The sequence below is a fragment of the Alexandromys fortis genome, unplaced genomic scaffold, assembly GCF_014885135.2.
Source record: "Alexandromys fortis isolate MF-2015 unplaced genomic scaffold, M_Fortis_MF-2015_v1.1 scaffold_358, whole genome shotgun sequence".
Taxonomy (NCBI): domain Eukaryota; kingdom Metazoa; phylum Chordata; class Mammalia; order Rodentia; family Cricetidae; genus Alexandromys; species Alexandromys fortis.
The window spans coordinates 51,594-64,863 of NW_026068229.1; the positions used below are offsets into that span (position 1 = coordinate 51,594).

The 13,270-nt window shown below is 41.6% G+C and overlaps 1 protein-coding gene across 2 annotated transcripts in view; it reads left to right on the forward strand.

Moving 5' to 3' along the window:
* The window catches only part of Fancm (FA complementation group M), a 46,310-nt gene that overhangs the window by 3,774 nt on the left and 29,266 nt on the right, over positions 1–13,270 (forward strand). For both annotated transcript variants that reach the window (XR_007589858.1, XM_050130801.1), the window contains exons 4-9: positions 2,177–2,335; positions 5,364–5,495; positions 8,284–8,413; positions 9,945–10,070; positions 11,526–11,612; positions 12,428–12,612. Coding sequence is in view for 1 of the 2 variants with exons in the window: in XM_050130801.1 (XP_049986758.1) it covers positions 2,177–2,335; positions 5,364–5,495; positions 8,284–8,413; positions 9,945–10,070; positions 11,526–11,612; positions 12,428–12,612 (819 nt within the window). In the remaining variant the exon portion in view is untranslated. The remainder of the gene's footprint in view (positions 1–2,176; positions 2,336–5,363; positions 5,496–8,283; positions 8,414–9,944; positions 10,071–11,525; positions 11,613–12,427; positions 12,613–13,270) is intronic.

Consider the following 13,270-nt stretch of genomic DNA (forward strand, 5'->3'; position numbering starts at 1 on the left):
TTCAGCTTCTTGCTCAAGGGATTGTTCTGCCTCAGCCTCTAGCTTCGTAGCCATTGCCAGCTTGAGTCTGAGCTATGACAGGTGGGCTGGACCTTGAACCCAGAGCCATAAGCATACTTTGTCAATGCTTTCCTGTCCCATTGTGTTCCTATTTTTATCTATTTTGAGTCGTGCTCTTGCTAATAAGTAGCCAAGCATGTCCCATCCTTGTTTTAGCCTCCTGAGTATTGTAGGCCCATTCTGCCTTGCCAAGCTAGGTTTCTTTTTTAAATTTTATTTTCCAATTATCTTGGCATTTTACACAACATCCGTTGATGCTTCCTAAGATTATTTTGCCTCTTCTAAGCTGCAGGGCTCTTTTTTTCTCTGTCCATAATCTTCTTGTGCTTATTCTTTGAAAATTCCATACTTTATACATAGTCTTCAAGATAGGTAGAAACTTCTCTCGTTTCTTCTTTTCCTCTTTTTTTTTATTTAAGCATGCTTAATTTTTCTGTCAGATATTAAATCACTGCTTATATATCTCCTTAATAAGGATCTATTCTAACTAAATTATCAAAAGTCAGCTCTCCTTATGTTAGTTTTCTTTTTATTTTGTGTGTGTGTGTGTATTCGTATGTACATGTGCATGCACGTCCATATGTGTGTGTTTCTTCTTGTGCTCAAACATGGAACCCAGGGGAGGATAGCAAGCATCTCCCTCTACTACCCTCCTCCTTATTCCTTGAAGCAGTACTTGTCACTGAACCTGCTGGGGTATATTGGCTCTGCGGCCCCAGGGCTCCTCTGCTCTCCCTCTGCCCCCATGGTAGTGGGTTGTAATGATGTACATATAGTCACACCCAGCTTGTATTTTTAATAAGATACTGGGGCCCAGATGGAGGTCCTTGGGCTTTTTATAGCAAGCGCTCTTAGCCACTGTATCATCTTTCCAGCTTCAGATTCATTGTAATCGGCCTGTTTTTTTTTTTTTTGTTTTGTTTTATCTTTCTGCCCCCACTAAACTGTAAACTATAAAATACGTGCCTGCAGTGCCTAGGCCTATTTTCACCATAGTTGATCACTAACTGAATGCCTCCTCTGGAATTTACTCAGCTGTCTGTTGATGTGGTATGGTAGGTAGCTACAGTCATGATCCCAGCACTTACAGGGCTGACACAGGAATAGTGCCTCTAGTTATTGAGGCCACCCTGGGTTTTATAGTGAGATCCAGGCTAATCCGAGCTGCAATGAGACTGTCTCAAAAAATGAGAAAGAGAGAGAGAGAGATTGATTGATTGATTGATTATGGGACAACAACAAGAAAATTCTTGAATGAATGAAATATAAATATTGCTGGGTTTTGTACATGCCTTTAGTTCCAGCACTGAGGAAGTAGAAGCAGGCAGATCTCCATGAGTCTGAGGCAAATCTGGTCTATGTATTAAGTTCCAGGCCAGGCAGAGCTACCCAATAAGACCCTGACTCAAATAAATGAAGAATAATAAATGAAAGCCTTGGTTTTATTAAATGGTTGCAGACTGTAGTGCATTGATCCATGGACCTTACAGTAAGTAGAGCGGGTGTATTTGGCACTATGCCAGGACGTAGGTACAAAGGTGATGGAGATGTGGTTCTTGCTTTGCAAAATTATTTTATCATTTTATGTGTGTGAATGCTTTGTCTCCTTTTATGCCCGTCCCCCGGAACTGTCATCACTAGACAGTTGTGAGCTGTCCTGTCAGTGCTGGGAACTGAACCTGGGTCCTTTGGAAGAACAGACAAAACTCTTAACCTCTGAGCTATCTCTCCAGACCCTAAGCTGTGGTTCTTGCCCCAGAGTATTTTTTGAGTTAAACTAAGTCAGAATTCCTTTCATTTTGTTTTACGTTTGTGAGACAGACGGACCTTAGCCTTGAGATGCTGTCAAGCACACAGTTGCATCCCCCGGGGCCAGGATTTTGTCTTTCTCGTTAACTGCTGATCACAGCGTCAGTGCTATGGTCTTCTGATACAGTGGTTTTAAGCTCCCCTGTAAGTGGAGGAAATTTACCCCAGAAAGGTATTACATCAGCTATGTATTTTATTTATCATTGTATCATTATGTTTTTGATGCAGGGTCTTCTGAGCAGGCTAGCTTCAGATTTAAAACTCAGTGTGCTATCTAAATTACACCCATACTTCTGATTCCACATAGGCCGTGCAACAGGTGATTACCAACCTCCTGATTGGGAAGGTGGAGCTTCGTTCCGAAGACTCTCCGGATATTTTGCCTTACTCTCATGAAAGGCGAGTAGAGAAGCTCGTTGTTCCCCTGGGGGAAGAACTTGGAGCCATCCAAAAGATGTACATCCGGGTAAGCAGTTTTCTTCAGTTTGGAGTTCTGATAAATGAACCGGGGATGGAATTATTTCAGTTAGAATATAGCAGGGTGTATACACAGTATTTCATTTCGTATAATTATGAAGTTGAAAAACATCTCTGAAATTGAAAGTTGGGGTCAATCAGCCCTATTTTTATATGCCTAAACCATTTTTTAATTTGCAAAATGGACCATTTGTAAAACAGATTAATGGCCTTAAGCTGGATGTGGTGGTGCTGGGTGACACTGTTTGCCTAATGAACGTGTATTTAAATGACTCTGGGACTTTTTCCCCCTCTTTAGTGAGACAGAGTCTGACTATGTAGCCTAGGCTGGACTTGTGAGTCTCTTGCCTCATCCTCTTGAATATTAAGATTACAGGAATTGCCAGGTGGTGTTGGTGCATGCCTTTAATCCCAGCACTCGGGAGGCAGAGGCAGGTGGATCTCTGTGAGTTCAAGGCCAGCCTGATCTACAAGAGCTAGTTCCAGGACAGGCTCCAATAACTACAGAGGAATCCTCTGTAGTTTACAGGAATTGTGGGAAGTCCCTGCAGGCTGTATAGTCTACAGGGTCATGATCCAGATGATGAAAGAATGAAACACGGTTCAGCCTGATTTTAGGTTAACTGGTTCTGGGCTAAGACTTCTAGAGTCTGACATCAGCTCGTTTACTTCTGCCATGTTTAAGCACAGCACAGTCTTGGAATAAAGTTTCCAGGTAACAATTAACGCAGTCCCATGAGTACAGCAACGCTTAAGGCATGTTTGCATTGAAGCTCTTTGCAAAGTCCATATGGCTGCATCTGTAAGATGGGTTCTTGTTGACAGAGAAGCAGTGCTCAAGATAAGGGTCCATGGCATCGATTCTCAGCCTGTAGGTTTGACCCCTTGGGGTTGCAGATCAGATTATATACCTTCCAGTTCATAAGAGTAGCAACATTACAGTTACGAAGTAGCAACAGGATAATTTTATGGTTGCAGAGTCACCAACATGAAGAACGGTGTTGAAGGCTGCAGCATTAGAAAGGTTGAGAACCACTGCTCTAGGGAGAGTGAGTGACTTACCGTATTCCCTGTGGGGGTCAGTCAGGCCTGGCCCCAAGACGACATACAAGTCACTTAGGCTGTTATAAAGTACAAATGACATCTCTCGCGAGGATGAGTTTTATGGACTACAAGTAATGCTCAAGGTTTTAGAGGGGAAAGGTCTGAGGAAAGTAAAACATAAATTCTGGGAGATACGGGCTCATCAGACAGCAAAGGATCAGGCTTTTCCCAGCTTTTCTGGAGGACAGCCAGGTGTCTTCTCCCTTTGGAGGGATCAGCTGTGTGTTTAACTTCTGGCTTCTCTAGTGTTTATCTATGTGACAAGGACCTTTTTGTCCTCTACAAAGAATGTGGCAGAGAGAGAGAGGAGATAAATACATAAATACATCCTGCTCAATCTGTATAGTGTTACTTATGTGTGTGTGTCTTCAGGGCTGACCATTTGGTGTTAGATAACCAGCTAGTGTGCTCTTCTCTGGGGAAGAGTATTTCTGCTGCTCTCAGCATTCCCTAATTGCCTGTAGTTCTTTGTCTAGGGTTGGGGTCTACTGAGATGAATATTTATATACTGATTTTTCAAGACAAGAGTTTGACTATGTAGCCTTAAGTGTCCTGGAACGTGGTCTGTAGTCCAGGCTGGTTTTGAACTCAGATCTGCCTGCCTCTGCTAGGACTAATGGTGCTGGAATTAAAGGTATGCCACTACACCCGGCTTGATTGTATATTTTTTTGAGTGAACCTTTGAACTTCAGTATGCATTGGTGTATATAAGCACGCAGTATCTAATGCACACATGTGTTGGTGTATATAAACACACAGTATGAAATGCACACACGTGTTTGTGTATATAAGAGCATTGCCCGCAAACTGTGGCTCTGAGTTTTCACAAAATGAACTTATCCACTATTCAGCCAGACGTTTCTTTTTGTATTTGAGACAAGGTCTCTTCATGTAGTCCTAAATGTCCTAGAACTTGATGTGTAGGCCAGGCTTGCCTGGAACTCACTGAGATCTGCCTGCTTCTGCCTCTGGGTGCTGGCAGAAGTTCGTTTATAATATTCTTATAATATGGTTCTCAAATGGAAGTGATTTTCCTCACCAGATGTTGTCTGGCAATATCTTGACACATGGTTGTTTTAACTGGGAGGGGGACAGAGGAGAAAGGGTATCGAGTGCTGCTCCAAGTGTATAGGGACCAGAAAGTGACTAGCATCCTGCAGTGGACACATGAGTCACCTCACTAAGAGGAATTGTCTGGCCCCGTTCTGCACACCAGTATTGAAGCCACTGAGAGGCTGCTAGAGTTTGACTTGAGGCAGTTCTGTCTTCATAATCAGTCTCACAGGAGAGAACTATGTTTTCAACCTTTCATCCTCATGGATTAAGATGGTTTCCGTGTTTTTCCCACTTTGGGGTAAAATTTCCCTTTCCTCAAATTTGGGCTAGCCCTGATTTAGAAATAAGCTAGTAGGCCAGGCATGGTCGCACGTAACCTTAGTCCCAGCACTCGGGAGGCAAAAGCAGGCAGACCTCTGTGAGTCTGAGGCCAACTTATTCTAACATGTTTAGAGCCAGCCAGGGCTATGCAGTGAAAATTTTGTCTAAGAGGGAGGGAGGGAGGAAGAAAGGAAACAAAGAAATAGGGTTAGGGCTGTTGTTCGGTGGTAGAGCACTTGCCTGTCTGGCTTGTGCAAGACTTTGAATTCAACTCCAAGTGCTGAAAGGGAAATGAAAAGAAATAAATACAGTGTGAAATTATAGTTGAATATATTTGAATATATGCTTCTGCTAACTCCTAGGTGGATGGTGCCTACATATAAATGCCAGTGCTGTGGAATTCTGACATCTTGTGTGCTTATTTAAAAGTTAATTTCTTGGTATATTAAATAAAAAAACTTAATATATGACAAAGTCATTGCATTTGAAGAAGGCTTTAAAAGTCAGCTTGAACAAACTTTCTTTTAAATTTTCAGATTTTGGAAACATTTGCCAGTTGTTTGATTCAGAGAAATGTTTTGATGAAAAGAGACATCCCCAATCTAACAAAATACCAGATAATTCTCGCAAGAGATCAATTTAGGAAGAACCCATCCCCAAATATTGTGGTACGTATTTTAAAATAAATTTTGTGACTGATTAAATCTTTACTGATAATTTACTGATCTTTACTTATCTTTACTGATAAGATAAATTCTTAGGTTTATAGTAATTAGTTCAATAAGAATTTGCATACCATTTATTGCAAGTATAAAGTTCATGTTTGTAATTCTTATACTTGGGAAGCTGAGGTAAGAGAATTGCTGAGATCAAGAACAGCTTTAAAAAAAAAAAAAGGAGCAGAGGCAAAGAGATGACTCAGCAGCTGTTACCTGCACTTGCCTGTTGGGAGCAGTGAGACCCCAGATCCTGAATTTCTTGTAATCCCCTGATCTGAGTGCCTACAGCTGCTCTGAGCACGAGACCTTCAGGAGTTCCTGATGGCAGGAGAGTGGTTTCTGGTGGGTTTGGCTGGAGCATGGCTATCTCTATATAATCTGCGCCTGAACACAATAAAGGGGGCATTCTTGAGGAATTCAGGGATGACCCCTGACGCTGTCTCTCTGTCTGTGTGTGTCTGTGTATTTTAACCTCCAGCCCCCTTTGCCTGAAGCTCGCGAACTGAGTTCTAGCGCAGACACAGGGGCGCGGTGCGCAACAATTGGAGGTCTCCACCGAGATTTCGGCACTTGCCACCAAGCCTGAGACCCCAGTTCAGTTGTGGAGACCCGTGTGATGGAAGCAGGGCTGTCGTCTGGCCTCCTTGTGTGCCACAAATAGTCTTCTAGTTTATTTCTCATTAAAACTTTAGGCCACAACATTTAGTCCAATTTTTTTCGTGTTGTTGGTTTGTTTGTTTTCTTTTTTTTTTTAATGTTTATTTATTTATTATGTATACAATATTCTGTCTGTGTGTATGCCTGCAGGCCAGAAGAGGGCACCAGACCCCATTACAGATGGTTGTGAGCCACCATGTGGTTGCTGGGAATTGAACTCAGGACCTTTGGAAGAGCAGGCAATGCTCTTAACCTCTGAGCCATCTCTCCAGCCCCGGTTTGTTTGTTTTCAAGACAGAGTTTCCTTGTTTAGAATTAGCTCTGTAGACCAGGCTGGCCTCAAACTCACAGAGCTCCTCCTGCCTCAGCATCCTGGTTGCTGGGATTAAAGGTGTACGCCACTATTGCCTTGAAATTTAGTTCAATTCTTTTATTTATTATTAATTTATTTATTTGGGTTTTTTCAAGACAGGGTTTGGTTTCTCTGTAGCTTTGGACTCTGTCCTGGAATTAGCTCTTGTAGATCAGGCTGGTCTCGAACTCACAGAGATCCGCCTGCCTCTGCCTCAAAGTGCTGGGATTAAGGGCGTGTGCCACCACCGTCTGGCTAGTCCAATTCTTGATACCAGAAGTCATGGGAAGCATTCTAACAAGCTTCTTTGAAAAAAAAAAAAAAAGGAAAGAAAATTACACTTATTTATTGTTTGCTTATATATTTGTTTATTAATTGATTTTGTGTGTGTGTGTATATGTACCTGTATATGTATATGCTCACATGTATGTTATGTCAGGGCGTGTGTGGAGACCAGAGGACAACGTGTGAGAATAAGTTCTCTTCTACTGTGTAGGCCTAGGGTTTGAACTCAGGCATTAGTCTTCATGGCAAGCGCCCTTAGCTTCTGGGCCACAATGCTGCTGGCCCACATGCTTCTTGTTTCATCTTACTAGGAAAATAATGGATGGGTAGGAAAATTTCTATCAGACTATGTCTAAAGTCAGAAGAGACGCTCACCATATAAACAGGCAATCGAAAGAGGACAGAAACTGATGCGGCCGAGAAGGGTTGGAGGACATTAATGTAGATGTGACCACATGGGACCAGTTTGTAATGTTATGGCAAGAAGCGAGGCGATTGAGTTGGATGTGGTAACTGGCGCTGATAATTTCATCGCTGGGGAGGTTGAAGCAGGAAGATTGTGGGGTTGCTCAGAGTTCTGAGACAGCCTAGGCTACAGCTGCGGGGAGCCCTGGCCCAAACAAAGTTTGTAAGTGGAAGGAAGAAAGGAAAGAAGGGTGGGAAAGAGGAAGGAAGAAATAATGTCTTGGTCAGCTATAGGAAAGTAAGTCTCAGTGAGCTTTCAAAGCCCCTACAGATGTCCCTCTTCATTTCTGTAAAGTGGCCATAGCAGGACCTGTCACTGCGGTGCTAAGATTAAACAAGTTTGTACAGGAGTAGACTTAGAGCACTGCCTGACATCCAGTGTGACCGCGATGACATGTTTTCTTGGCATTAAACACTCGAAATATTTGTTCTAATTGGGTGTCACATATCTGCAATCCCAGTACTTCGTAGACAAAGGCAGGAGGATTGTCTTGAGTTTGAAGCCAGATTGGCCTATACACTGAGTTCCAGGCCAGTTTGAGTCCACATAGCAAGAGCCTGTGATACACTCATGTGCACACGTGGACATGCACACACACACACAGATTAACAAAACATTTGTCTTTCATGAAGCTTAGTCTATTCAGCTGTTCTCCAATTCCATCATATCTCGTATATATTTGCTCGGTGCTTGGCCTGTGATAGATGATTACTGATGGCGTTGAAAGAACAAGTGAACCTATGTATTGCAAATAATTTATCTATGAAGATAAGTGATAAATACTGATTTTCTTTTTTTAAGGGACAAGCTTACTTCCACAGCCCCATCCTGAAACATGACCCTCAGCAGAACCATCAAGTTATAACCAGTGTAAAGGGCTGGTTACTCTTGTCCTTTGAACCTGTGAGACAGTAACGGTGGCATGGAGGGTGTATCTTCATTTTCTTCTCTGGTTAAATTTATCATGTTTCTTCCAGGGAATTCAAGGCGTAATTGAGGGAGAGTTTGCCACCTGTATCAGTTTGTATCATGGGTATGAGTTACTGCAGCAAATGGGAATGCGATCCTTATATTTCTTCCTTTCTGGAATCATGGATGGGACCAAAGGTAAGTTAAAAAAATTATTTTAAAGAAACAGTGAAATGTGTTACTCTGGTTCTAGGTGGTGAGCAGTTTGACTCAACTTAAACTTGAGTTAACCTTTTTTTTTTTTATTGAAGTTTTTTTCATATAATATATTCTGATCACTGTTTTCTCTCCTTCATCTTCTCCCAGATCCTCCTCACAGATCCAACCCCACTCATTCTTTCTCTTTAGAAAAAAAACAGGCAAAAAAAAAAAAAAAAGAATAAAAGTTAAATTAAAAAAAAACAAAAACAAAAAGAATGAGAAACACATATACACACAAAACCAAAACCCATAAAAATACAAAATTAGAAGCTATAAACAAGCAAAGGACCAGACCAGTAAGGCAAAAAATACCCCGACAAAACAATTTGAGACAAAAATCTCCAAAAATACTTTTAAGTTCATTTTTGTGATGGTCATCTATCAGTAGGCATGGGGTGTTGCAAGTGAGGTTTGTATACCCAGTGAGACTCCATTAGAGAAAGTTAATTTTTGCTTTGCAAGCTGTTGTCGGTTAGAGGTTGCCTCTAGGCTAGGGGTGGGAGCTTGTGTCCACTTCCTCTCTCAGGGGAGGGTTTTGATGACAACATTTCATTTAGGACTGACGATTCCAAGGCCTTTGATTCTCCTCATGTTGTCCAGCTGTAGGTCTCAGTGTTAGTTCCCATCTACTGCAAGAGGAAGCTTCTCTGATGAAGGCTGAGCAATGCTCTGACTCTGGGTATACCAGATTCTTAGGAATCATTATATCACTATGTAACTAGAACTAACTTTAAATACTTTGTTTTTAAAAGCAATGGTGTAGTCTGTCTCACCAGGTCCCACAGCCGTTCAGTCCCAAAGAAACACACAGAGGCTTATATTAAACTGTTTGGCCTATTAGCTCAGGCTTATTATTAACTAGCTCTTACAGCTTAAATTAACCCATAATTCTTGTCTATGTTTAGCCATGTGGCTTGGTACCTTTTCTCAGTAAGGCATTCTCATTTTGCTTCCTTTGTGTCATTCTGGTGGCTACAGACTGAACCTTTCCTCTTCCCAGAGTTGTCCTAGTCTGATTGGCCTGCCTATACTATCAGCGTTTATTAAACTTATACGAGTGACGAATCTTTACAGTGTACAAGAACATTATCCCACAGCACAATGGACTAATGTAATGAAGTTCATATTTCATTATTTTTGCCAGCTTGCTAGAAAATCATGCATTATAAATGTGGAACTAGGCCAGGCAGTGGTGACACATACTTTTAATCCCAGCACTTGAGAGGCAGAGGCAGGTGGATCTCAGAACTTAAGGATGACCTGGTCCAGGATAGCCAGGGCTATACAGAGAAACTGTCTCAAACAAACAAACAAACAAAACTGTTGAACTAGAGAAAATTACTGACTTTCATGTTAAAATTTGGTAATTTTTTTCTTCATAGTTAAAATTTAATTTCTTTTTAATGAGCAATAAATGTCGACACGTTGGCTCTTGTTTATTTGCTAAACTTCTTCCTGCTTTCTAAAGGAATGACACGGGCAAAAAATGAGCTCGGCCGCAACGAGGACTTCATGCAGCTCTACAGTCGCCTGGAGAGTATGTTTGCCCACATGCAAGATCCTGCAGCCAGCAATGCTCTGGCCTTCCAGAAAGGTACGGTGCTTCTCTGGGAAGTTGGTATTTGACTGAGTACGGTGATGGCTGCTTGGGAGGCCGAGGTAGGATCACAGTAGGCTCACGGCAGCCCAAGATTTTAGGCCAGCCTAGTCAGCATAGCAAGACCCCTTCAGAAAAAAATAGCACTGTTTATATTTGTTCTCAATTAAGATTAGTGTTGAAACTTCCCTATGCACACTCATCTATGCTTCCTTCTTGTGCAGCAGCGGCCTGCCTGTTAAGTGCAGCAGTGCTTCTGTTAAGGAGGTTAGGATATTAAGATTGATGAATATAAGTTTGTATAAGACTAATACACTAAGTAAATAACAAATATCAGTAGTAGTTACTGGTCGTGAGAACTACTTAACATTGAAATATGGTTTAACTAAAATATCTTTCCCCTTTTACTTTGCTGAGTCCATTTGAATTCTCTCTCAGAGTGAAGTTTTCATGAAAATTGCAGTTGTTGTTTACACTTACATGCTACCAAGAGGGCACTCATATTTTACAGGCAAAAAATGAGGATTGTGTTTAGGGCTTCTTTTGAGGCAGGGTTCACTGAGGCTAATCTCAAAGTCCTAATTCCTGTTACCTTCCAAGTGCTGAGATTACAACTGTGTACCACCACACTGTCATTTATTTATTTAGTTTTGCTTTTCAAGACAGGGTTTCTCTGTGTAGGCTTGGCTGTCCTGGAACTTGCTCTGTAGACCAGGCTGGCCTCAAATTCACAGAAGATCCGCCTGCCTCTGTTTCCTGAGTACTGGGATTGAAGGCGTGTGCTACCACTGCCTGGCTTGAAAATTTCAAGTTTTAATGTGTTTTTGTCTTTGTTTTAGATTTATTTTTTATTACTTTTAATTGTGTGTGTGTGCGCGCATGTGCACGTGTGTATACGTGCATGTGCCTATACCTGTGGAGGCCAGAGATGTAGGACCCCCCTAGAGCTGGAGTTACAGGTGATGTGGGTGCTGGGAACTAATCTTAGGTCTGTAAGAGCAGTATGTTCTCTTACCTGCTGAGCCACCTCGCCAGCCCTAATGTGTGTTTTCAGAAAGATGTTATTCCATAATAAGATAATTACTGTGAGTTGTTCACGGTGGCATACACTTTTGTTCCCAGTACTCCAGAACAGAAGCAGGCAGAACTCCAGGGGTTAAAGATCATAACTGGTGGGGCTGGAGAGATGGCTCAGAGGTTAAGAGCATTGCCTGTTCTTCCAAAGGTCCTGAGTTCAATTCCCAACAACCACATGGTGGCTCACAACCATCTGTAATGGGGTCTGGTGTCCTTTTCTGGCCTTCAGGCAGAATATTGTATACATAATAAATAAATATATATATATATATATTTTTTTTTAAAAAAAAGATCATAACTGGTATGGAAAAGAATATGAAAAAATGTTGGGTTTGTTTTTGTTTGTTGGTTTATTTGATTTTTATCCCTTTTCAGGAAATAAAGAGAAAACATTTTTCTATAGTCATCCAAAGTTAAAGAAACTGGAAGAAGTTATAATTGAACACTTCAGGTCATGGAATGGTGAGTAACAGTTTCAGGGCAAAGTAGTTATTGAAAAAAAAAACCTAAAACTTGAGGGAGGAGGGTTCTAATTAATCTGGATAAAAATATTTAGAATTTCCGAGAAAGTATGGATGGTTAGGATGTAAAGGAATGATGGAATTTAAAAAATAAGGTTTTACATGAAAAGTTTAGTTTGGGGACAGCATAAGGGAAATAGAGAATCAAGCAGCCTCAGTAGGTTTATTAACTGCTGTGGTTCTGGGTCACTGGGAGACACCAGGAGAGCAAGTGGCCCGGCCAGGAAGGGTCGCTCTTCCTAGTTCATTCCACCCTCCCAAGAACTGCGACACTGCTGCGGTGCCCGAATGAACATCAGCTGCAGCGTACGGTCATCTCTGGTGAAGCTGGAGTGCTAGCAGGGTTGGAGCATCCTGGCCGCATTCGCCGGGGCCTGTAGTGAAGATGGGGAAGGTTGACGCAGTCTGCTAGAGCTCTCCAGTGCTTCCGTCTGCGGGCTTTGTAAAGGGAGGTCGCGTGCATGTTCTGGAATTGACAGGCTAGTCAGGTATTGGCCCAGGTATGCAGTTGATTTCTTGATCATTATTTTATGATAACTAATGAGAAATAGGGAGTCCAAATTGTCCTAAATACTTTTTGAAATGACGCGTGAGTATGTAATTTCAGGTTTTTGCTTGCCAGAGGTTTCTCTCCAATGCTGTTTTGTTTTGTTTGGCTGTGGTCCTGGGGGTTGACCACAAGGCCCTGTACACGCTAGGAGATCCACACTGAAGTGTTTTCTTAGCTTTAAATACTGTGTATTTCCTGTTGCACAGCTAAAAACACCGCTGAAACAAAGTGCCCCGAGACCAGAGTTATGATCTTCTCCTCGTTCCGAGACAGTGTGGAGGAAATTGCTGAAATGCTTTCCTGGCACCAGCCGCTCATCAGAGTGATGACATTTGTCGGCCACGCTTCGGGGAAAAACACGAAAGGCTTTACCCAGAAGGAGCAACTACAGGTAATTAATTATGAAGTTTGTAGGTAATAAAACGAAACTAGAATGGATTAGCTGTGTTAGAACCCATCTTATAATCGGTTACTTAAAGATAATTTTATAAACAGGTCCTAGTGGTGCATGTCTTTAATCACAACACAGAGGAGGCAAAGACAGGCATTCTCTGAGTTCAGGGCTAGCCTGGTTTACATAGTGTGTTCCAGGCCAGCCAGAGCTACATAGCAAGACTTTCTCAAAAACAATACAAAACAAAGACAAAAACGCCAGCAACAACAAAAGAGATTACTTTATAATTAATATGCAAATAAAAATAAGCATGTTTTAAAAATCAGGTAATGAGTTTTATATAGTTTTGAAACGTTTATTCATTCATTTAATTATTTTTGGTGTTTTTACATAGGAGTTCATGTAGTTGAGGCTGGCTTTGGCCTGCTGATGTTCCTGTCTCTACCCCCAAGTGTTAGGACTTCAGATGTATCCCTTACACCTGGCTAATGTTGAATGAGTCTATTCTTGTATCTCTAGCATGTGGCCCGTGTTTGCCCCTGGGGTGGTAGAGTTCTAGGAATAATAGAATATTTTTTTTTTTTTTTTTTTTTTTTTTTTTTTTTTTATTTTGAAGTGTATGGAGGTATCAGGGGGTTGTGCATGTGATCAAAGT